General features: G+C 51.1%; 1 protein-coding gene and 1 long non-coding RNA gene across 11 annotated transcripts in view; both read left to right on the forward strand.

Annotated features, from left to right (window-relative positions):
• Positions 1–18,810, forward strand: part of CRTC3 (CREB regulated transcription coactivator 3) — a 106,124-nt gene extending 87,314 nt beyond the window's left edge. For 2 of the 10 annotated variants that reach the window (XM_042940931.1, XM_042940929.1), the window contains 5 exons: positions 2,838–3,136; positions 9,745–9,945; positions 10,029–10,109; positions 12,281–12,380; positions 12,814–16,225. In XM_042940931.1, coding sequence (XP_042796865.1) covers positions 2,838–3,136; positions 9,745–9,945; positions 10,029–10,109; positions 12,281–12,380; positions 12,814–13,022 — 890 coding nt within the window. In that variant the 3' untranslated portion in view covers positions 13,023–16,225. Of the gene's footprint in view, positions 1–2,837; positions 3,137–9,744; positions 9,946–10,028; positions 10,110–12,280; positions 12,381–12,813; positions 16,226–18,568 lie in introns of those variants that run through there. The other 8 variants (XR_006203311.1, XR_006203313.1, XR_006203309.1 and 5 more) reach the window with 8 other exon arrangements.
• A 481-nt stretch (positions 18,811–19,291) lies between these two features.
• LOC122221585 lies at positions 19,292–22,255 on the forward strand. The gene is made up of 3 exons (XR_006203315.1): positions 19,292–19,530; positions 20,658–20,977; positions 22,005–22,255. It is a non-coding gene; the product is annotated as an uncharacterized LOC122221585 (long non-coding RNA).
• The last annotated feature ends 2,182 nt before the right edge of the window (positions 22,256–24,437 follow it).

Below are 24,437 nucleotides of genomic sequence, written 5' to 3' on the forward strand. Positions count from 1 at the left end.
GCTGGAAAGGGGCAGAGAGAGTGGGGAACAGAGAACTCAAGTGGCCTCTGCTGACAACAGAGAGCCCCACACGGGGCTTGAACTCGTGAACCGTGAGATCATGACCTGAGCCAAAGTCGGACGCTCCACCCAGGTGCCACAGAGAATATTGCGGATTTTAGAAAATTTGTGAGGGATACGATGAAAATATTTTATACTAGATAGATAAATATATTAAATAGAAATCTACCACAGTTTAAAATTATTGGTTCAAATTATTGGTTCAAATCAGAGGTGCCTAAAGACTCAGCATATGGCTATATTAAAATGTTGCCATGGCGGGCGGGCGGGGGGCGGGGGGCGCCTCAGTGGTTCAGTCGAGTGAGCCTCTGACTCCGGCTCAGGTCATGATCTCACAGTTCGTGAGTTCGAGCCCCACGTCGGGCTGTCTGCTGTCAGCGCAGAGCCCGCTTCAGATCCTCTGTCCCCCTCTCTCTGTGCCCCTCCCCTGCTTTCTGTCTGTCTCTCCCAAAATAAATAAATAAATTAAAAAAAAAAAAAAAACGGATAAAAAAAAAACATTGCCATGATGAGACTTGGGTTACTGTACAAGTTTGAGGGCCCGCAGCTCAGATCCTGTGTTGGAACACGACTGAATTTACTTGAACCTCCACAGACGCTCTTGTCCATGCCTGAGGCAGGTATTGACCCCGTACTCCCAGTGGTGCGGTCCACCCCTCCCGCTGTAAGGGTTCCCAAGAACTGCGGTGTGGACCGTTCACCCTCTGGAAGGGCTCCCCAGTGACTGTGGTGTGGACCGTTCCCTCTGGAAGGGCTCCCCAGTGATGGTCCACCAGTGGGAAAGGGCCTGCTGGTTCACGCAGGTCAGAATTCACCACTCACAGGAGAGAAGTCCCCTTTAGCTTGGGCAGCTGGAAGCTTCTCTAATGCTCGTAGCAGTGCAGCCATTGTACCACAGAATTTTAGAGTTGATTTCAGAGATTACCTTTATTTACTTACTAAGATCATTTCATTATCTTGTTGCTCTACTTTCGTGTGCTTGCTGAATTCTGGAGGTACAAGGGCATCCAAGGTCACCTAAACAAAGCAGCATCAGCACTTAGCTCTCTGGTGTCTTGGGGCAGCTGGGGGAGCCCTTGGTACTTTGCTTCAGCTGTAAGTCCTGTGTTTACCACCATCCTCTATTTTCCTCAAAAAAGTATTATTTTGTCCAGAACATTGTCAGACCCGATATCAAGTATTTATATAATTTCTAGGTACTCCTTAAAATGCATGTGTACAAGGCTGTACGCGTTTTTTTAAACATTTTTGAGCTTTCCCTCTGAATGAGTGGATTTGTTTTTTAACCTCAGTTCACATCTTTAGCCCTGATTCTTGAGCCAGCTGGATCTCTGGTCTTTCCATGGAGACTTGCACTGTGCAACAGCTACGTAGGGTTTATCAGAGACGTCTTCCCTATTTAAAAGTTTTTTTTTCTATGTTTTTATTTTATTCTTGAGAGAGAGAGAGAGAGAGACAGAGTGTGAGCAGGGGAGAGGCAGAGAGAGAGGGAGACAGAATCTGAAGCAGGCTCCAGGCTCTAAGCTGTCAGCACAGAGCCCAACGTAGGGCTTGAACTCACAGACTGCGAGACCATGACTTGAGCCAAAGTCAGCCGCCCAACCGACTGAGCCACCCAGGTGCCCCTTCCCTATTTTTTTTAAAGTTTACTTATTTTCAGAGAGAGCATGGGGGAGGGCCAGAGAGAGGGAGAGAGAGAGAATCCCAAGCAGGCTCCAAGCTGTCAGTGCAGAGCCCAGATACAGGGCTCGAACTCACGAGCCGTGAGATCATGACCTGAGCTGGAACCAAGAGTCAGACACTTAACCAAGTGAGCCACCCAGGTGCCTCTATTAAAAAAAAAAAAAAGCATTTTCCAGCAAAGAATGCTTTGTCATTGCTGAATTATAGTAACTTTCATCTAACACTGATTTTTTTTTTTTTTTATGAACATAAAAGAACACACAGTTCTGCTCGCCCCACCTGCCAATACCAGAATGATGGACTGAACTTTGAAACGCGGCATTCCCATTTGAGATGCGTGGTGGCATTGTTAAGTCACGGAGCAAGGCCACTCTGTGCCAGGCCTGGCAGGACGCAGGATACGGTCCCGGCCTCATAGAACTTATGCCCCAGAAGCCTGTGCCGTGGAAATGCCTCTTCCCAAACTCTCTTGCTCATGCTAAAATTCACTACCCTTCCCCCCAAATGACACAAAGAACCGGCGAAAACTTCATTTTCCTTGAATTGGAATAGACTGCCCTTAAAGATTTCTGGGGAGCCGGAAAAGCAAAGAGAAAGCAGGAGACACGGGAGGGGGTCCCTTCCTGTGATCCTCTGGGGTGTCCAGGGTATTGACAGGGTCCCCGCCAAGACAGCGCCCCAGAGCCATGACTCTCAGTGAAGGGATGCTCTCTGAAGGCAGCGCAGGATCCGGGCAGGTGCCTGGGACGGCGCGTTCGGGGGCTCTAAACAGAATGTGTGCGTGGCCCTGGGGTCTTTTGGCCTGGTTGTGGCTGAGCACACACACCCCTGGCCTCTGTCCAGCCCGCCCAGCGGCCGTTTCCACGCTTCCCCGGGAGTACGACTCACTGTCACCCTGCGGCCACCAGCTCTCAGTCCGAGCGCGTCCTTTCCCCACCACGGCCACGTCGGCCACCAGTGCGCTCAGGGGAGCCTCCAGGAGCTCCCCACGGGCAGAACCGGCATCGAATACGGATAGTGGGAAGTGAAGCTTTCTTTCACCTCAGGGACACGAAAGATTGTGGCAAGTGACGTGTGACTCTGTTGTCCCGTAGGCCTCCAGAGCTCTCGGAGCAACCCCTCCATCCAGGCCGCGCTCAGCAAGACTGCACTTTCGTCCTCCCCGAACAGCCACCCACAGACACCCGCGCCCAGCGCCTCTGCCCTTCACCCTTCCCTCCGGCTCTTTTCCCTCAGCAACCCGTCTCTCTCCACCACGGCCCTGAGCGGCCCCTCTCGGCGGCGGCAGCCCCCGGTCAGCCCCCTCACGCTGTCCCCCGGCCCCGAAGCGCATCAGGGTTTCAGCAGACAGCTGTCGGCCACCAGCCCGCTGAACCCCTATCCCGCCGCCCAGGTGAGAACAGACTCTCGGCCCCGCACGCTGAGGCACGCAGGGCCTGGGCTCGGCCCACCCTCCCGGGTGTAGACCCCCAGGTCTCAAATGCGGTCAGCCCTCTTGCACGTGAGGCGGGAGAGAGCAGAGTGGGAACAGCTCAGCGCTAATCACTCCCTAATGGCACATTTGTTGTGAGGATCACGGTTTCCAGACGCACAGGTTGAGGGCACTAAGTCACAAAAGCTGGGGTTTGGGGAGAGAGCTGGGGTTTGGGCGTAGAGAACCCAATGCAGATGTGTCTAGGATGGGTAGGGGAGACCAGGTTGGGGTTTTTTTTGTTTTGTTTCGTTTTTTCTTTTTTTTCTTTTTTTTTTTTCTTTTCCTTTCTTTCTCTCTCTCTTTATTTTATTTTATTTTTTTATTATTTTTAAAATTTACATCCAAGTTAGCATGTAGTGCAACAATGATTTCAGGAGTAGATTCCTTAGTGCCCCTTAACCATTTAGCCCATCCCCCCTCCCACACCCCCTCCAGTAATGCTCTGTTTGTTCTCCGTATTTATGAGTCTCTTCTGTTTTGTCCCCCTCCCTGTTTTTATATTATTTTTGTTTCCCCTCCCTTACGTTCATCTGTCTTGTCTCTTAAAGTCCTCGTATGGGTGAAGTCCTATGATATTTGTCTTTCTCTGACTAATTTCGCTTAGCACAATACCCTCCAGTTCCATCCACGTAGTTGCAAATGGCAAGATTTCATTCTTTTCGATTGCTGAGTAATACTCCACTGTGTATGTATGTATATACATACATACATATATATATATGTATGTATGTATGTATATACATACACACACCACATCTTCTTTATCCATTCATCCATTGATGGACATTTGTGCTCTTTCCATACTTTGGCTATTGTTGATAGTGCTGCTATAAACATTGGGGTGTCTGTACCCCTTTGAAACAGCACACCTGTATCCCTTGGATAAATGCTTAGTAGTGCAATTGCTGGGTCGTAGGGTAGTTCTATTTTTAATTTTTTGCGGAACCTCCATACTGTTTTCCGGAGTGGCTGCACCAGCTTGCATTCCCACCAACAATGCAAAAGAGATCCTCTTTCTCCGCATCCTCGCCAACATCTGTTGTTGCCTGAGTTGTTAATATTAGCCATTCTGACAGGTGTGAGGTGGTAGCTCAATGTGGTTTTGATTTGTATTTCCCTGATGATGAGTCATGTGGAGCATTTTTTCATGTGTCGATTGGCCATCTGGATGTCTTCTTTGGAGAAGTGTCTATTCTTGTCTTTTGCCCATTTCTTCACTGGATTATTTGTTTTTTGGGTGTTCAGTTTGATAAGTTCTTTGTAGATTTTGTATACTAACCCTTTATCTGATGTGTCATTTGTAAATATCTTCTCCCATTCCGTCGGTTGCCTTTTAGTTTTGCTGATTGTTTCCTTCGCTGTGCAGAAGCTTTTTATTTTGATGAGGTCCCAGTAGTTCATTTTTGCTTTTGTTTCCCTGGCCTCCGGAGACGTGTTGAGTAAGAAGTTGCTGCGGCCAAGATCAAAGGGGTTTTTGCCTGCTTTCTCCTCGAGGATTTTGATGGCTTCCCGTCTTACGTTTAGGTCTTTCATCCATTTTGAGTTTATTTTGTGTCTAGTGTAAGAAAGTGGTCCGGGTTCAGTTTTCTTCATGTCGCTGTCCAGTTTTCCCAGCACCACTTGCTGAAGAGACTGTCTTTATTCCGTTGGATATTCTTTCCTGCTTTGTCAAAGATTAGTTGGCCATACGTTTGTGGGTCCATTTCTGGGTTCTCTGTTCTGTTCCACAGATCTGAGTGTCTTTTGTTTTGTTTTGTTTTTAATTTTTTTTAACATTTATTCTTTTTTTTTTTTTTTTTTGAGAAAGACCGAACACGAGCAGGGGAGGGGCAGAGAGAGAGGGAGACACAGAATCTGAAGTGGGCTCCAGGCTCTGAGCTGTCAGTACAGAGCCCGACATGGGGCTCGAACCCACAAACCGTGAGATCATGACCTGAGCAGCTGAAACTGGATGCTTAACCAACTGAGCCACCCAGGCTCTCCCAGGTTGGGGTTTTAAAATTGGTATGAAAAATGACCAGTAACTGATGCTGTAAGTATTTTAAGCCACAGGGGAAAGCCAAAGAAGACATTTAATACCTTCCTGGAGCTTTGATACTGGATTAGACCTCTTCCCTAATTACACCTACAGATTGGAGAATTAGTACTTTTATTGTTCCTGAAGTAACAGGTATATAGTAAAGATGAGATCTCTGTAAAAGGCCCCAAAGAAATCTGTCTAGAAGGAGGCACATTTAGGGGCACCTGGGTGGCTCAGTTAGTTGGGTGTCTGACTCCAGCTCAGGTCACGATCTCACTGTTCGTGATTTCAAGCCCCGTATTGGGCTCTGTGCTGACAGCTCGGAGCCTGGAGCCCGCTTCGGATTCTGTGTCTCCCTCTCTCTGCCCCTCCCCTGCTCGCGCTCTGTCTCTCAAAAATGAATAAATGTTAAAAAAAAATTTTAGAAAGAGGCACATTTTGAAGTCACAAGCCTGTTACAAGAGTTTAGATGCCAAAATATCATATCTTGACTTGTTGACTTTGTATTTATTTATTTATTTATTTATTTATTTATTTATTTATTTATTTATTTTACTTTGTTTTTATTCTAAGCTCTCAGGGCAGTTCTTAACCATAATCACCAATGACTATATTTTCAACCTATGGCTCACTCCCTGGATACATTGTGACATCATTTACTGCCCACCTCACCATAAATGAGTCATGTTTAACAAGGAGGGATTAACAGAACCAGTTACTACTCACTCTTACATGAGTCATCCCTTTGGGGAGAGGGAGAGAGGGTATTTCATAATTGTTTTTTTAAAGGTTCTGTTTATGTTATTGGATTGCCTTTAATTTTCAAGATCATTTTATGGGATATAAAAAAATAACACTCTTACTCTCTTAACTACATTTTAAGGAGACTGTAGAGGAGAGAGCCTCCTGTTTTGGATGTTTTCATTTGTGGTGTGCTTAATATTTTGATTTTTTAAAAATTAGTGTTATCCATGCACGTGGTTTAAAAAGTCAGATAGTTCTAAAGGGCTAGTTGGGAAATAACAGTTGTCTTCCCCTCCCTGACTGACCATGTTTCTTACTCCCTAGAGATGGTTCCTTCCAACCACTGTAACTTTTTTTTCACGTTTATTTATTATTGAGAGACAGAGACAGAGTGTGAGCAGGGGAGGGGCAGAGAGAGAAGGAGACACGGAATCCCAAGCAGGCTCCAGGCTCCGAGCTGTCAGCACAGAGCCCGACGCGGGGCTCGAACCCACGAGCCCACGAACCGTGAGATCACGACCCGAGCCCAAGTCGGTTGCTTAACCGACTGAGCCACCCAGGCGCCCCTCCTTCCAACCTTTTTAGCTGATGTCTTTGGTATAACCATGTTATTTCATGCTTGTTTCGTTCTGGACTTCTCGTGTTAGGTTCTATCTGCTGACATCCTCCCATGGAGGATTAGGATATAGCTGTCTCCCCAAACCCCACGCACCCACACACATATTTCCTACCTACCCTCCTCACACCCTGTGCTGTATTGTAATTTTGATGAGAGCAATATTCGGTGTTTAGTGCTTTCACAGTTATAATAGAGCAGTCAAGGGGTGCCTGGGTGGCTCAGTCGGTTAAGCGTCCGACTTGGGCTCAGGTCATGATCTCACGGTCTGTGAGTTCCAGCCCCACGTCGGGCTCTGTGCTGACAGCTCAGAGCCTGGAGTCTGCTTCGGGTTCTGTGTCTCCCTCTCTCTCTGCCCCTCCCATGCTCATGCTCTGTCTCTCTGTGTCTCAAAAATAAATAAACACTAAAAAAAAAAAAAAAAAGAACAAAATGAACATTTTTTTCTTCACCCAGGAGTTAATAAATGTCTTACTTTTTTGTTAGTCTGGTTTTCTGCGTACGTATTATTTATCCCATCCCGGCTCTTGGGGCCTGGCTAGATCTCCTCTCAGTACTTTGAAACACAAGCCCTCCAGTAGCTCCCCAAGAAAGAGCACATGTGGTGCTGGCATGACTTAAATATGTCCTTAAACATGACAGGTAGAATACCCATCATTGAACACATAATTGGTTAGATATAGAATTGAAATCTGAAATAATTTTCTCTTAACATTTTGAAGATACTAATTCATTGCCTTTTGGTTTCTAGAGTTGCAAGTGAGAAATCCAGTGCTATTCTGAGTTTTAACACTTCAAACGAAATCTCCTTTTTTTCCCCGCCAGGGGCTTGTAGGATTTTCTTTTTGTCCCCCGGGGTTCTGAAACTTGACGATCATGTGGCTTGACATGAATCTGGATGTTTGGTGGGTTTCCTCAACCTGGAAACTCTTATCATCCTTCATTTCTGGGAAATCCTCCTTAATTATTTCTTGGATGATTTCCTCCCTTTGATTTCCCTGTTCTCTCTTTCTAGAACTCCTGCTGTGTGAATGTTGGGCCTCCCATCCTTTCCCTCTCACGCCCCTATTTTTCTCTCTCCTCGTCTTTTCACCCTGCTCTCTGGGAGAACTGCTCAACTTTATCTGCCTGCTATTATGCCAAGTTTTCATCTCTGCTCTCATACTTTTATTATCTTATTTTACTTTAAGTTTATTTATTTATTTTAAGGGAGAGGGAGAGAGGAAAAAGTCCAAGGAGGCTCTGCACTGTCAGTGCGGAGCCCGTCATGGGGCTCCAACTCACCAACTGTGAGATCATGACCTGAGCCGAAATCAGGAGCCAGACGCTTAACCGACTGAGCCCCCCAGGAGTCCCTGCTCTTGTACTTTGAAATTGCCAAGAATTCTTGTTTGTTCTCCGAATGTTCCTCTTTACAGCATCATACTCCTCCCGTGGACGCAAATAGCAGTTTTTCACCCCTCTGAGGTTTTCAGTGGTAATTTTTGTTCCAGTTTCTTTTATTTTTTTTTGTAATAGAAATCCTCCAAGTTGCCTAAAAGTAGAGAATATAGTGTCCTGAATCTTTCTATACTCATCGTCCAGCCTCAACAATCATCAGTGTTTGTGTAATTCTGTTTCAGCCACATCCCTACTTTGAAAAAAATGTATGCAGAGATACCTATCACAAAAATTTTATTACACGTGTTTAATAGATGAGGGTTTTCTTTTATAGCCTAAACAGTATAATGGTAATTTTGTTTTTCATGACTACTTCTTGTGGCACGGATTTCTCCAAGTTTCTTTTCTTTGTATGTCTGTCTTAGTCTCTGATTTCCATTCAGATGGTTTCCTCACAGTCTTGTGGTCCTTGGCCCTCTGCTCATCTTTTTTTTTTTTTTTTTTTTTTTTTAAATATTTATTTTTGAGAGAGAGCAGGGGAGGGGCAGAGAGAGAAAGGGAGAGAGAGAATCCAAAGCAGGCCCCGCGCTGTCAGCATAGGGTCTGACGTAGGGCTGGAACTCACAGACTATGAGATCGTGACCTGGGCTGAAGTCGGACACTTAACCGACTGAGCCAGCCAGGCGCCCCTCTGCTCCTCTTTAAGAACAGGACACAGAAATACTGATTGGAAGCCCTGTGTAGATGGATAGGCTTGGTGAGTATGGTCTTCACTGTAGACTGATCTAGCTTGGCCATTTACGTGGGGGATCCCTGGTGTCGTGTAAGTTTCAGGATGTTCTCTCGGGCTGGCCAGATCCCCAGAGGACGCTGGCATACGCCCAGCATCCGTCTCCCGAGACCCAAGCTGGGGAAGAAAGGGGGAAGCCTCAAGATGCAGTAGTGAGCTCTCTTGAACCCTGTGGTTTCAGTAGAGCGTCTCACCTCCTGGGCTCTGCTGTGCTTTGCGGTCCCTCAGCCGGGTTCTCTCCAGAGTGCTGTCCACCGCCCCCCCCACCTAGTCTCCCCATAGACCAGGGCTAAGCCCACCCTTGCCTTGCACAAACTGAGGGGATCCTTCTGGATCTTCACCCCTGCTTCCTGTTGTCCCCCAGCCTGCCACAGGGACCCTGTGATGGAAATCCGGCTGCCTCTTGGTTGGTCCCCACTGCCTCTGGTCTTTCTCAGCTCTGCTAAGCCAGTACCTGTGCGTCCATCCGCTTTTCGTTCTCCAAATTTTGCTGCCACTTTCTTCCCTCCCGTTTTCTTCGTCCCTGTGTTGTTTATTATTCTGGTGTTATTTCTTTTTAAAGTGTTAATTCATTACTGTTTCCTGTTGTTCAATGTTGTTCTAGTGTTTTTAGTAGAGTTTGGGGAGGCAGCAGAGATAAGTTATTTTTTTTTCCCCATCTTAAACCAGAAGTTATGGCTTTAAAAAAACACACATGATTTTCACTGAGGATGCTGGTTAAATTAGCAGGTGTTTGGTTCTGTTTTGTCTTTTTTTTTTTTTTTTTTTTTAAGACACGAGAAATTGTCATTGAATGGGAACTGTTTTGTGGGGAAGTGAGACTTAAGGTCACTTTGAAGGAGCAGAAGTGGGAGCCTAGCACAGAGGGCCCAGGGGAAGAAGAAGTTGGGCTTTTCCCTCGCCTTGACGGCTCCTAATCTGAAAGGATTTACCGCTAGAACTGCCAACCAAAGCTAATTGGTGGCTTTGTTTTACAGATGGTGTCCTCGGATCGAAGCCCGCTCTCCTTCCTGCCCACAGACGCTCAAACCCAGGTGTCCCCGCCGCCCCCTTACCCCACCCCCCAGGATCTCCCCCAGCCCCTCCTGCAGCAGCCCCGTGCCCAGGAGCCCCCCGCTCAGCAGCCGCAGGTGGCCTCATCCCTGCCTCCTTCTGGCTTCCAGCTCCTCTCCGCCCAGGTGGGTCCTGAACACTGGTCGGGAGGGAACACTTAGTTTACCCCGAGTTCCAAGCTAAACGTTCCCTTCCTTGTTCCAATAAGGGTTCACCTGTGACCAGCTTCTTCCCGGATGTGAGCTTTGACCAGCAGTCCATGAGGCCAGGCCCGGCCTTTCCTCAACAGGTGAGTGATCACCCAGGCGTGCCTCTTCCTTCGACCAGGAACCGCACTGTTGAACCTGTTCAGGGTGTAGACTGAGCTAGCTCGGCCATTTCCCTGGGGAGTCTCTGGCATCCTGGATTAGGTGCTCCACTGCCCTGGGTTTGGGTGTGTTCAGTGGCCGAGGGGGCCTGGAATCTCCCCTAGCCCTCAGGTGCTGGTGCCGGCTGCCTTGTTTAGTGGCCGGCCTCTGCAGAAGCGGGTAGGAGACGCCTGGTGACGGTCTAGGCACAGACTTGTAGCATGGCTTATGGCAGAAGGGACCACCACGGTCCACTGATCTATCCTGCTGAGGAGACTGAGACACAGGAGGGTCTCAGGTGGGACCAAAAAGATCTTTTCTTTTCTTTTTTTTTCTTTTTTAAATTTAAAAGAAAGTTTATTTACATATTTTTGAGAGAGAGCATGAGTGGGGGAGGGGCAGAGAGAAAGAGAGGGAGACAGAGGATCCCAAGCAGGCTCCATGCTCTCCGGGCAGAGTCCACTGAGGGGCTCGAACCCACGAGTTGTGAAATCATGACCTGAGATGAAACCAAGAGTTGGAGGCTTAACTGACTGAGCCACCCAGGTGCCCCTCTTCTTTTTTTTCCGTAAAGACTTTTTTTAAATGTTTATTTATTACTGAGAGAGAGACAAAGCATCAGCATGGGAGGGGCAGAGAGAGGGGGAGACACAGAATCCGAAGCGGGCTCCAGGCTCCGAGCTGTTAGCACGGAGCCCGGCGCGGGGCTCGAACTCACAAACTGCAAGATCGTGACCTGAGCCGAAGTCGGATGCTTAACTGACTGAGCCACCCAGGCACCCCTTCTTTTTTTTTTTTTTTTAAATATCTGTTTATTTTTGAGAGAGTGGGGAAGGTACATACAAGCGTATGCAAGTGGGGGAAGGTGCAGAGAAAGAGGGAGAGAGAGAACCCCAAGCAGGCTCCATGCTGTCAGCACAGACCCCTATGTAGGGTTCGATCCCATGAACCATAAGATCGTGACCTGAGCCAAAATCAAGAATCAGACGCTCAACCAACTGAGCCACCCAGGAGACCCCCCTAAGATATTTTCATTCAACCACTTCCTTTTGCTTTTTAGGTTCTCCCTAATGATCACTTAAAATATATCTAGATTTTATAGTGTTAAGTGTGGATTGGGCTTAGGATGGGTTAAGAAGAGAAGGGTTTGAGCATTTTTTTTTTTTTAAGATTTTTACAATGTTTTTTATTTGAGAGAGAGAGAGAGAGCACGTGCGAGTAGGGGAGGGGCAGAAAGAGGAAGAGAGAGAATCCCAAACAGGCTCCCTGCTCTCAGCGCAGAGCCAGACAAAGACATGGGCTCCATCCCAACAAACCGTGAGATCATGATCTGAGCAGAAACCTGGAGTCGGATGCTTAACTGGCAGAGCCATCCAGGCGCCCCTACGGGTCTTAATAACAATTACAACAGTAAAATAAATAAATAACAGATGTTTCCCGAGTGGGCCATGGTAAAGACTCATGGCATAAACCAGTAGTCCCTGCCTTCTCATTTTCTGAAGAAGCCGGTTTAGTTTATGAGTCAGAGAGTCTCCCTGAAAAATGATAGGAATGCATACTTTTGAAAGATTTTTAAAAAATAGTTTGGAATATGCATTTCTGGAAAGGCACCGGAGACAGTGTCCAGTTCTGACCAGTCCTCACCGAGGCGTTCTCATGGAGAGGGACCTGCGTAGGGTTCCTTCACCTGAGAAGGAAAGGATATCACCTCCTCATTTTTCTAGAAACCAAAGGGGGAAAGAGTCCATTGGTCACATCACTTCCTTGGTGATACATGGAACCTTTGAAGGGCTCCCACGGACGGTGTGTCCAAAGGCCTTGGTGTGGCTGGGGGGAGAAGGTGTGAGACCAGAGCTGCTGCAGAGACCATGACTGTTGATGTCTCCTAATGGCTTGGTGGGCCCGGCCGTGTGTGAACGGGGACGAGCCATCCACACTGTGGGCCTCAGGGACCCCCTCCTCCACCCGAGCACCTGCTTGCCTGAGAGGAATATTCTGTGTGGGATCCTAGAGAGAAGGGACCCTAAGACGGTCTTGCTCTGGGAGCACCTTGCATTATTCTCTCCTTGGAAGCAGAGGTCATTCCTTACAGTGTAACCTTGGATGCTTCCAGGTGCCCCTGGTGGAACAAGGTCCGCGAGAACAGGACGCGTTTCACTTGAGACCCAACCTGTATTCCAACTGCGGGAATTTCCCAAACACCATCCTGACAGGTGAGCGTGGGCCAGCCCTCAGCCTCCTTACCATGTTCGTTTTGTTGTGCCTTCACACACACCGTTGTAAGATAGTATACACGACATCAGATGAGGCCAAAAATTAAGGTCTCCGGCGCAGCGTTGCCTTTTTGAAACGCAGGTGCCCGGCCCCAGAGACGGTGAGCCAGTGGGGAAAGGGCCTGGTGCTCCGAGCCTTTTCCGAACTAGTTAGTTTGAAGTTCAAAGGGAGAAAAGCCTGCAAAAACGGGAGGGTCGTGGAACTGACGGAAAAGCACGTAGATTCTAGAGCCACCTGGACGCCTGGGAGTGGGTGGGACACAGGCAGTCACTGTCACGGTGGGGAGGACGACAGGGACGGCCTCTGAGGGGATATCCTCCGTTGTGTGTGCCTCTTAACCCGCCCTGTTTTCCCCCTTGCTGCTCCCTCCAGAAGACTCGAGTACCAGCCTGTTCAAAGACCTCAGCAGTGCGCTGGCGGGCATGCCCGAGGCCAGCCTGCACACGGACACTCCATTTCCTCTGGAAGAAGAGCTCCAGATCGAACCCCTGAGCCTGGACGGACTCAACATGCTAAGTGACTCCAGCATGGGCCTGCTCGACCCCTCTGTTGAAGAGACGTTTCGGGCTGACCGACTGTGAACAGAACAGACCAGGACCAGAATTCTTTTCTGAAGGCGCCGAAATAGGACGGCATGGAATGGAGCCAGCTACCCCCCCTGCCCACCGGGCTTGAGTCATCTCGGGCCTCTGACACGGCAGGAGCCAACGCCATGACTCCTGGCTTTGCGACGAGGTCCCGTCTCCTACGCTGTGGCTTATTCTAGACCAGAGAGCCATGCACGGCCTCACCGGCCTGCGGCGAGGGTTATGCTCTGCAGGCCGGCTGACCTGACCGGGAGCCTCCCAATGACTCAGTCATCACCGTGCCCAGTGCGTCTTTTTCTCGGCCCTCTAGTCGGTCCATGTGTACAAGCAGAAAAGAACGCTGTGATGGGGGCGGCAGTCGCCTGGTGCTGTGCCCAGAACCACTGATGTCAGTCAACACTGAAGATCGGGCCCAGAGCGGAGGCAGTTGGGGGCCACGGGCCTCCAGGAGCTGGCTCAGCCACGAGCAACGGTACCACAGCACCGCGAGGCTGCCTCCGCCCTCGCGCTTCCGGCCGGGCACCCGCCAGCTGGTGGCGGGCGGTCCCGGGGCACGGCAGACGGCCGTGATCTCGGAGATGCCTTAATTCCAATATGAAGAATTCTTCCCACGATTTCAAGCACAGACCCGAGTTTCGCAAACTGAATGCTCATTTGTCTTCTCCAAGTATGTAATCTCCTTTCTGCTGCTTTGGGACACCTCTTCCTGTGGACGAGGGGGGAAAGGGAGGACTATTTTATTCAGTCACTGAAAACCAACAAAAATCCCCTGGTAACGGATGAGCCCGAAAAGAGGAAAGTGCTTCCTCTTGACGGCTGGGGCGGAAAGCACGGAGGGCAAGACGCACGATGCCTTCCAGATGAGCTCTAGACAGGTGCCGGCCTCCCCCTCCGCAGTCGGGTGGGAAGGGGTGGCGGGAGGTCTGAGCAGCAAGGTGGGGGGTGGGGGGTTTCTCTGTGCCATGGGAGTGTGAATGTAACCCCGCTAGGCTGATAGGCTGTAAGCTCCCCGAGTGCAGGGACCGTGCCTTATTCGTTATGAGACCCCTAGTTCCTAACAAGTGCCAGCACTCAGTAGGTGCTCATAACTGTGCATTGAATGCATGAACGGACGAACGGAGGAATGAATGAATCTGCCTCACTACGAGGCAGTCTAATCTTTCGCGTACCCCCATTCCCTGCCAAACCTCAAGGCTTTAGCTTTTTTTTTTTTGGAACACTTGTGCGTGTTCAGCATGCACTTTAATATGCTGTTAACACTAGGTGACCAAATTCACGATGAGACAGGGCGCCCCGATCTCCTCGAGGGTGTGCGCCACAGCAGGTAGGTGGAAGCTGTCTTCTGAGCACCACCGGAACGGCACCGAGCAAACTGGGGCCTCCCAGGCACTGGGACCCCGGGGATCCCGGCCAGGCCCCCACCTCCAAAGATCTTTTTCCTTTCAGATCCGTGTTGTGCTCTAAATTGCTTTCAAAAAAGACCATCATTCTTTGAGATCGAAGAAACAGTCTGCAGTAAAAGGAAGGCCTAAATCATGAAGCTATCGTTAGTCATGAGCACTTTAGCATAAAGTAGTGTTAGCGGATTTCCACCACTGCCGGCCTTCTGACCTAAACCCCTGGCCACACGCCTGACGGGTGGGTTTGAAGAGCACCTCTGGGGATGGGCCTGGGCAATGGGGCAGAATGTGGACATGGCAGGAGGGGCCGGGGAGGAGAGGAGCACTGAAGGAAAGCTGGAAGACGCTGGAACTTTTGCCGGGACAGCCAAGGCCTTTTCCAGAGACACCGGCAGAGTCGCTGAAGGTTGCTGGACCGCCCCCACCCACAGCAGCAAGACCGCCCTGTGCCCCACGACGAGAGGAGTCCGTAATGGGATCCTGGGCTGTTAACCTCTGCAGACCTCTTTCCATTTCTGTCTCCAGAGGGATCACGTCACCCGCAGTCTTTCAAATAACCCTGATGGCACAGCTGCCTCTGTGGGGCCCGAGTCCTCTGCTTCACGTTAGCCCCAAATCTCTGCCGTTGAATTAGGAAATCCACCCAGGGTCCTTGCCTCAGCTCCAAGCCCCATTCCCAGTTAAAACTTTCATACTGAGGATCTCGGGAGGGGGTGACTCTGTTAAAAGCACAAGCCTTTTCCCTGTGATGCTACGCCATTCCCCAGCGTGCGGAAGAAGCCGGCTCCGTGCTGCCTGCCCTGTGCCACAGGCCCCGGGAAATCTGACCTGGCCTCTCAGACGGGGATCGGGGATCGGTGCCCCTGTTAGGAGTTTGGTTTTGGTTTTTTTTTTAGGTACCAGCATAACCCACTCTTTGCACAGTGCCTTACCCGTGGGGCTAGGGGCCCAGCCCTCTGTCTGCACAGCAGTGCCGCCTGTATAGCGTGATGCCTGGGACCCGCGTGGTGCAGGCCCGCCATCCCTAGGGCATTCTCCCTGGGACTGGTGCAGAGGCTCCCAGGAAAAGTGACTTGTCTGGGGGCGTGTCATGACAACAATGAGGTTTAGCACTGAATTAAATTTGTCCTTAGGTCCACCAGCCCATTCTTTTCCCGTGAAAAGGTGTTGGGCATTACACAACCCACTTTGCTTAGCCAGCGTCAAGGACACCCACGGACGGGTGTCCCTCCGACCTCCAGCGCGTAAGCCTACACTCATCGCTGCCTTTGCAACAAACCAGGCGAGGCCCTCGGCATCCGAAGTGGCTGCATACATCAGAATAAACTCTCTTCCAATATTTAGTCTTGTTACAAGAAACCGATGGCTGTACTATTCTCATTTATTAGCAGTTAAACAATATAGAACTAAAAACCTATCTGTGTTCCATTTTTTTTCCTCATTTCCATACAGTTGTGGTTTTTAGGACACACGGTGTTAGGAGAAACATTTTTTGATCACGTCAAGACCACCATAAGTTCTCCTTTGTCCCATCTCACTTCTCCTGTGTGCCGGCCCATGTGCGCATTCGAAGACCTTTCCAGCTCTGACTCCCGTCGGCTCTGTCATGCACAGACGGTTCCATTGCTTGGCGAAGGAGCCCTCACAGCAACTAATCAGACTTTCTGCCAGTGTCCTAACTCCCAGGTCCCTTGTTAAACAATATTTAAAGATTGGAATTTGTATAAAGTAGCTTCCAAGTTTTATAATACGTCGTTTTACATCTTTCGTAATTAAAAGCAGCACAATAAGGTTGTATCTGCGCTTGGTGTTTTCCTTCAGCCTCGGGTGACGTGAACTTGGGGAAGCGCCGCCTTCGCAGCTAGGCCTGTCGCTGGGCTTCCGGGTCCTTGGCTCGGCGGGTCCTGCATGGGCCCCGCTTGTCATGTGTTCCTAACACGCGCTCTTGCCCCTGTGCCCGGGAGAGTGGGGCCTGAAATTGGGCACGTGGTTCCTCTGAAGCTGTGGGTGCCAAGGGCAGAGGGCGGCCTGGCAGCGCCCCTTCCAGACCCCTGCTCCGGCCCTCACCTAAGACCCCTCCCCTTTGGAGGTTTAGGCCACTGATTCTCCTTCCCCGGTGTTCTGCTGTCATGTTCTGCCCCCACCCCCAGCACTCCCCTCCTCGCCAAGAGCTTGGGCTCTGTTTTCTGCCCAGCCCTGTTCCCTCCACTTTCCAGCAGGTTTCCAGGCCAATTTACCCCCATGCCCCCTACCCCAGCCATGCCTCCTTCAGACCCATCTCCTCAGCCACGTCCAGGGCTGGTCACAAAGGTGACTCAGCCGAAGGCTTACTCAGAAATCCCGTCTATGGCCCAACTTCCTGGGCCACCATGTCTGCTCTGGTCCACACACCCCATGTCCTTTGACCCCACTGAGAATTCTCTCCCTTGACCCTTCTTTCAACCTCTCGGGCCTCTCCTGGCTTTCCTCCCTTCCCTGAGCAGTGGCCTCCATGACAGGGTCGCAGCCCTCCTCCTGCTCTGATCCTCGGCCTTTCCCTGCTGGGATCCCCACGAGAGAAAACCAGCAACCCCACTCTGTCCCCTAAGCCGATTCTCTCCTGCCTCTCAGGAGTGTTCCGGACCTCCCCTCTCCAGACGCCCATTCAGGCCCCTGGGGGCAGCTCCCTCAGCGCCCCACCTGCCGTCCATCCCTCCGCCTTTCCCAAATTACCCCAAATCTCTGTCCCTCCCCGGTACCTTCCCCCGCCACCTTACCTAGTTCCCGCTTGCCACACGGTGGCTGATCTGCTCTTCCTGCGGTAACGTCCCGCCGCCCCAGACCTCATCCCTCTCCAGACTCTTCTTCCTGTACATATATGCCTTGTCTCCTCCTCACTAACAACAAACAGAAGGAAACAACCCTTCCCCAACCTGGCTTCTCCTTGGACCATCACCTTGTCTGCTCTCCCTCCTGGAAGAGTTGATCATCTCTACTCGTACCCTTCTCTTGACCCGGCTGCAAACCCCTCTGCCCAACACCCGGTCCCAGCCCCTCTCGCCTGTCCAGTCCCTCTCCTGACCTTTAAGCCCTGTGGCCACTCGCTGCCCCCCCAAACCCTCTCTCTGGTTCTTGTTCACTCAGGTCACATGTCCATTTCCTCCGTGTATCCTCCTCCTTGGCCATCTTTTCTGCTTCAGATCAGCGGTCCCCAGGCCACCTGTCCAGTGCTCCAAGTAGACCCCCACACGCAGCCCCCTACCCCACCCACCTGTTCGCTCAGGTTCACCTGCACCCCACCCCATGCCGCCAGCTGCCTTCGTCCTTCGTGGGTCTGTGTGCACCAGCGAGCACCCATAATCACCCTTGGACATCCACCTTCTCCGCGGGAGTCTAGACTGCCAGGACAGGGGCCACACTTGTGCACTAAAGTCCCCTTCTCCGGGCCTGGCATGTAGCAGGTGCTCAGGAAATACTCTCAAACTCCTGTATGCTCCCTCTGAGACCACGGTCCCCACCCTGACACTAAAGCTGGATGCAAGCCGTCCTGCACACCCCTCCCCTTCACTTGTCAGACCCAGCCCGAGTCCCAGGGCCATCTCAGCCTCCATTCTCTCCTCAGCCTCATGGCCTGGCTACCTCCTCATCTCCAGCCCCGTAAGACAGCCTCAACGTGCCTTCAGAAATCAACAGAGTAACGAATTTCACTGTGTGCCTCAGGGTCCCTATCTATAAAATGGGACAATAAGCGCCGTCCCCCCATTTAATAGCGCCGTAGGGGGTAAAATGAACTCACACAAAGGACCTACAATTGTGCCCAGCACCTGACAAACATTCAATAAATGTCAATCGTTACAGGTATTATGTTGTGTGAATATGCTGCCCTCTCAAAGGCAGGAGGCACAAACCTTTAGTAGCACTAACTTGTACAGTGCTCGCTTTCAAATATGAAATCCTAGTACAGAGAGGAATGTTTTAACTTGACCTTATTTTCGTCCTATTGGCCTAATGAATGCTGTACCCTTGGCAAGTATGGAAGTCAAGAAGCCCCTTACATGCGACTATGTCCCAGTGTGGACACTAGATGGAGCTGAGACCATAAGAGTGGCTGTTCCGACCCAGAAACAGCTGGATTGAGCCACCTGACCCTCTTAAATTTAGCCTCTGGACCGGGGTGGAGGCCGTGCTGGTTCCAACTGGATCCTCTGACGGCCGAGTGCACCAAGAGGTCTGTCCAGTGACCACTCAGCCGCGGACGCCAGACACTGCCCACCACACGTCCCTCACGGCCACCTGAACGTAAGGCAGGGCAGGGTGACTTCCTGGGTTTACAAGAGGCGCAGTCACCCGGCTCAAGGCGGGGCACACGCTCTGCGCCCCAGGCCGGGCGCCTCCCACCGGCCGCAGCACCGGCTCCCGAGGCTCAGTTGTGCAAGCGGAGCTCCGGAAACCGCGTGGCCTCGCCCTCCCGCCGTGACCTCGCAGCTGGGGGCCCGGCCCCGCCCCGCCCGGCCACCAACGGGACGACGCGCGTCCTCACCGCGGAGGGGGGGCGAGGGGAGAGGGGGGAGGGGGGAGGGGGAGGGGGGAGGCTGGGCGGGAGCTCCGGAGCCACCCCCGCCCCATTTCTCTTTTCCAGAAATGTATTTTTTTTTTTAAGGTTTTGTTTTTAGAATAGCGCCCCGCTCGTTATGAGACACTCGTGTCACACTCAAGAGTACAAACAGAAAATGCTCCAGTGGACACCGGCGCCCCCAGAATCCTCGGCGGCGACCTCTTTCTCCGTCCATCTTCAGAGAGAAGGACAGATGGACGGATGGAAATCTTTCCCAGAAAAGGGCTCCTGCAATGATACACGCTCTTGGGGGGGGGGGGGGGGGGGGAAGTACTTAAATTCAACAGAACAAAAGGAAGCCTGGATGTAAGTGAAGACATTGCCCAACTGCAAATGATTGTGCTTCTTATGTTTCTCAATTATTTCCCTAAAAGGAAAGAAAAATACCAAGAGGCTGGATTCATTCTTTAAACATGTTTCCACTGTAGATGGCATCTCTTGACAGCCGGTGATTTGGGACGAGGAAATGAGCTCACCCGCTTCCTATCCCCTTCCCCTCCCAGAAGCTGTGAGTTCTTATTTTTACATTGTCGAGTTCTGTGCTCCTTGCATCCTGTCCTGTAACCATCCTTCCCACCATTGTTTGGCTCAGTTCCGTGCAAGCATATGGGTTTTCTGCTCACGGCCAGTCCTTTCTAAATGAGCTTCCTGGTCCTCTGTTCCCGAGTCCTTCAGCTGGGAGCTCCCCCTGACCCCTTGACTTGGCCTTCAAGGACTCTGTTCCCCGAGAGGGTCCTGTCGGTCCCAGCCTCTGGGTTGCGGCTGCCAGGCTGCAGGTCTGGAGACCTGAAGCGCGGCCCGGGGGTAGGTGGATGGTCAAACGGGCTGACGGATGCCCGTTGAAACCGGCACAAATCCCCAGTGTTGGGTCGAGCACTGCACTCTCCAAGATGATTCCTTGCTGAAAACCGAGTCTTGAACTTGTGTGTGGTGATACACAGTTGAGGTTTTAGATTTTGGAAAGAAGGGAAACGACTAGGGGGTGGGGGTGCAGAGAGGGGTATGGAATATTGTGTTGAAAGAAAGGACAGGCCAGGCTTCTGGCCCAGGGAACCTCCGTGACCATGTTTCCCATCGCTACCCTCACCCCCGTACATTTCATCCCGTTAACAGCAGTGCCCTCTCCTGTCTGCATTTGGAGAAATCCAACTTCTTCAGTGCCTAGGTCAAATGCCACCTCCCTGTGAAGCCCTTCTGTGACGTTTGGATCATTATTTGGCAAATATTTACTTCCCTCCTCTCCCACTGCGGGAAGAGTGATGAGATGGCTGATGAGATGTTTAGAGACCAGACGTGGAGCCAACCACGACATGGGCTTGGTGGCAGAGCATGCCTGCTTGGGCTTCCGTCATTGCCAGGAGCACAGTTCCCCCCTGCATACCCCACTCGTTCCAAAACAGACCTCAACCAAACCCCTGCCAGGAGCCAATCTAGCTAGGCCCAGCAAAACTGGCAGTGGAGTCAGAAGTACATGCTTATAACGTAAGCCATTGAATGAAGGGGCCATTTGTTACGCAGCATTGCTGCGGTGATGGTTGACCAATGCACTTTCTCTGTCCGTTTTCTCTTTTGTGCTTGAGCTGTACTTTGTCCCACAGCTTTACTTTATTAACCCTAGAACTGATTTTGTTGTAGAGTCTGGCTTCCCTCTGGTCTATGAGCAGCTTGAGGCGAGGACGGTGTCTGACTCAATTCTGACAACCCAGTGCCCAGTTGAATGGCACCCAAAGTCATCCTTTCCATCTGCAACCTCTCCAGGACAGCCGGTCTCAGTGGAGAGCCCAAGGCCTCTGCTTCCAGGACACATCTGCAAATTTGGACAAGAAGGTTCAAAAGCCCCACACTTCGGTATCCACTGCCAGGGAAAACACTCAGAGCACAGCTGCCCTCACCTGGGAACATTGGGACAACGGCCTCTTTTATAGGCTAAGGAATGGAAACAGGGAGACGACCTGGTAAGTTCATATGAGAGGGGTGGGGACGGGGAGAATATAAACAAAGAACCCTGGAGCCACAGAAACCTTGGAAGGTCAGTTTGCAAGGTGTCCAAGTAACCGGGAGGCAGTGATGGCACAATGGAGGTCTGTCCCAGGGGGATGAACACCAGAGCCAGGGTTCTGGGGTTGGGAGGGGTAGCTGCAAACTGGGGTTGCCAAACTCTGCCCACCAGCATCTTGCCATGACAACCTAGGTTCCAGCTAGCCTAGTTTCCTTAAAATTCATCATCCAGACCAGGACACTTTCTGAGAGGCAAAGCAGACACTGTTCATAATTATGCCAGGACGGGGGTGCCTGGGTGGCTCAGTCGGTTAAGTGTCCGACTTCGGCTCAGGTCATGATCTTACAGTTCATGAGTTCGAGCCCCGCGTCGGGGTCTGTGCTGACAGCTCAGAGCCTGGAGCCTGCTTCAGACAGTGCGTCTCCCTCTCTCTGCCCCTCCTCCTCTTCCTCTCTGTCTGTCTGTCTCTCTCTCTCAAAAACAAAGAAACATTAAACAATTTTTTTTAATAAAAACAATAATCGTGCCAGGACAACGGACATAATCAGGGACGGCCAACCAAAGAGAGACGTGCGGTCAGCCTGCGTTGCAAGGAACCAGACCTAGAGGCAATATTGCTTACGGGCTGAGCGCATGGGCTCTGGAATTAGAGACCTGGGTTCAAACGTGTCTCTGCCCGTCCTGGCCGTGAAGCCAGGGCAAGTCAGTGGCCTCTGTGTGCTTCAGTCTCCTCATCTATAAAATGGGGACGACGATGCCCACCTCGTGGGCTTGCGCCTGCCCCTAGGAAGTGCTCCCTAAATGTTAGCTTGTCATGTTTGCCATAATTCTTTTTAATAAGTCGGCCCTTTATTACCGGACTTCAGAAACACAGTAAAAGGATTTGTTGAGACCACCAAGCTCACGCTCTGAAAGGAGCACTGAACAGAATTTTCTCGGCACTCAGAGGGGTCCTGTCTGAGCCCCCATCCTCTCTCCCTAAGGAACCGGGGGGACCGGCCAGTCTGGCCAGGGTGCAGGGGTCATCCTCAGCTCTTTCCCGGTTCCGGAGCCTCAGGACTCACCTCAGAGGATGCTAAGTCTCCACCTGCTCAAAGCCGGGCCTCGTGAGTACCGACTCTTCCTTAACCAGTTTCCACAGGGGCTGCGTTTCCCCTCAGCAAACCCTGCACCTTGCCAGGGCCGGGGTTACTGATGGGGGAGCCTCGCAAGCCGGGACCTCCCTTCCCCGAAGCCAGGCCAGCCCAGCCCAGCCCCAGTCCCCTGGCCGCTCTTGCTCGATCCATCTGGCCTATCAGACGTTCTCTCCCGGGAACCCGAAGCTTGAGTGGGAGAGACACAGAGTCCGGGTGTCATTGAAATTGAGCCACATTCACAGCAGTGCCCCAGAGGGGAGGCTTCCACCGAGGCCCCCGAGCAGCTAGCATTGTGCCTGCTTGTTCGCCTGTTCCTCCGAGCCTGTGCAGCCCCGCTAACCTCAAAAGTCCCCGGGAGTCCCCGGGAGTGAGGACTTCAGCGGCCAGCTCGCAAAGACCGAACTCTCGAGGCGTAGCATAGGAATCACTGCAGCTCTGGTCCCCCCAGCTGGGGTGACCATCCTGCCCGCCCCACCCCCGCCCCGCCCCGGGCTCGTGTTGCTGGCCCTGCCTTCTGGATCAGGTGGTGGTGGTGGGAACTGGCGAGACGTTTCACTTCCTGCTGCAGGTAGCTGTCCCTGGCCTCACTCCGGGGAATTCCCAGTGTCACATTGTCACACACCTCTAGCCATCGCAAACAGTGCTGTCCAGTGCCCCACCTCCCTGCCAAGGCCTGGCAATCTCGGGCTCACAGGATGCTAATGACGGGTGCACAGATGAGCATCCCACAGGCCTGGGGTGGGCTGGCTACTTGGGTGCAGCGGCAGCGATCAGATGTCTTACCGAAGGACTTTCCAGAAGCTTTAATGTGCCAACCCACCTCCAGGAGGTTGATGTGGTAGGGCAGCATTTCTCAAGCTTATTTAACCCTGAATCCTGTGTTCTGGGCCCACCTTGTGAGCCGGAAGTTCTATGGAACCTGCTGGGAAAGGCGTGGAAACAGGTAGGGATGGGTGAGGGCAGGATGCAGGGGGGAATTAGAGACTTTGAAAGGACCAGACGAAGAGAGGGGAAAGGATGCATCCAACAGGGAGAAAGAGCTCAAGAGGAGGAGAAGGCACCCAGCATTTCCGACATGCCCGTGGGCCCAGGCTCCAAGAAGCCTGAGAGAGGCCTCTGACCAGTCCGTGAATATTATTATTACATCTACTGGTTACCAACGTTAATAAAAACAAGCGACCACCCCAGAAGCCGCACCTGAAACTTGAATAGGAAATGGAGATGGGCTGCTGCCTGTGAAGAGCGCCCCCTGGTGTTCTCTCGCTGCCTCTACAAACCTTTACGGGCACCTGTCGTGGGACTTGCTGGCCGGCAGCCTCTGGTCCACAGCTGATTTTTTTTTTTTTTTTTTTTTCTTTCTCCAATTCAAAATAGTCTGCCCGGTCATCTCGTTTGTGTGAATGTGAGTGTGACTCAGTAGATTTTTTTCTTTTTTTGGTAAAATGATCATTATCACTTCCAGGTGACATGATTCTAGACCTGAAAACTTGGGAGAAAATTTGAAAAATATTGTTTTGTTTTGTTTTTTAGTATAGTTGACTCACAAGAGAAAATCAAATTTAACACCACAAGAAACCGCAAGAGAAATAAGTTGTATAATTACGTAAGGATTAACGACCGAGAGATTGAATCAAGATGGCAGTTTTGCAAAGCTGCCCAATTCCAACCCGACCCTCTAAACGCGACCAGAGATACGTATTTAAAGTCCCTGTCGTGGGGCTAGAACCTGCAGAATGCTATCCTTAGTATCAGAAATTATGAGGAATAAAGGATGCTGGAAAGTGAAAGGCAAATAGATGAGACCGAGTTGAAGGAACAAAATCTAACCTCCAATGTTTAGGTAAAGATGCCTGTAAGAGAGAGGCTGGCTGCAAGGGTGTGCCAGGTGCGGGGAGTGGGGTCCAGGGAGCTGACAAGGTGACAGGCGGGTGCGGTTGAGGGCTTGCTCCTCCCCCATCCACTGGGAGAGCTGGCGACCAGCAGCTGGCGACCCATGCCTCTGGCAGACAGCAGAGAGATAAGGACAAACTGGGGGACCAGGAGGGGACACAGGGCTCATTTCCTTTGTAAACAATGAGCCCTCTATCAATAAGATAAAGGCCAACACCCAACTGAAAAACTGGGATCAAGATAGAATCAGGCAGTTCGTGGAAAATGAAACATACAAATAACAAATATCCATATGAAAAGATTCTGGACCTCACTCGTCATTAAAGAAATGCTAATTAAGACAAGGAGATACATGTGGCTCATTATTTTTTTTTTAAAAAATTTTAATCT

Source organism: Panthera leo, chromosome B3 (genome assembly GCF_018350215.1).
Source record: "Panthera leo isolate Ple1 chromosome B3, P.leo_Ple1_pat1.1, whole genome shotgun sequence".
NCBI classification, from domain to species: domain Eukaryota; kingdom Metazoa; phylum Chordata; class Mammalia; order Carnivora; family Felidae; genus Panthera; species Panthera leo.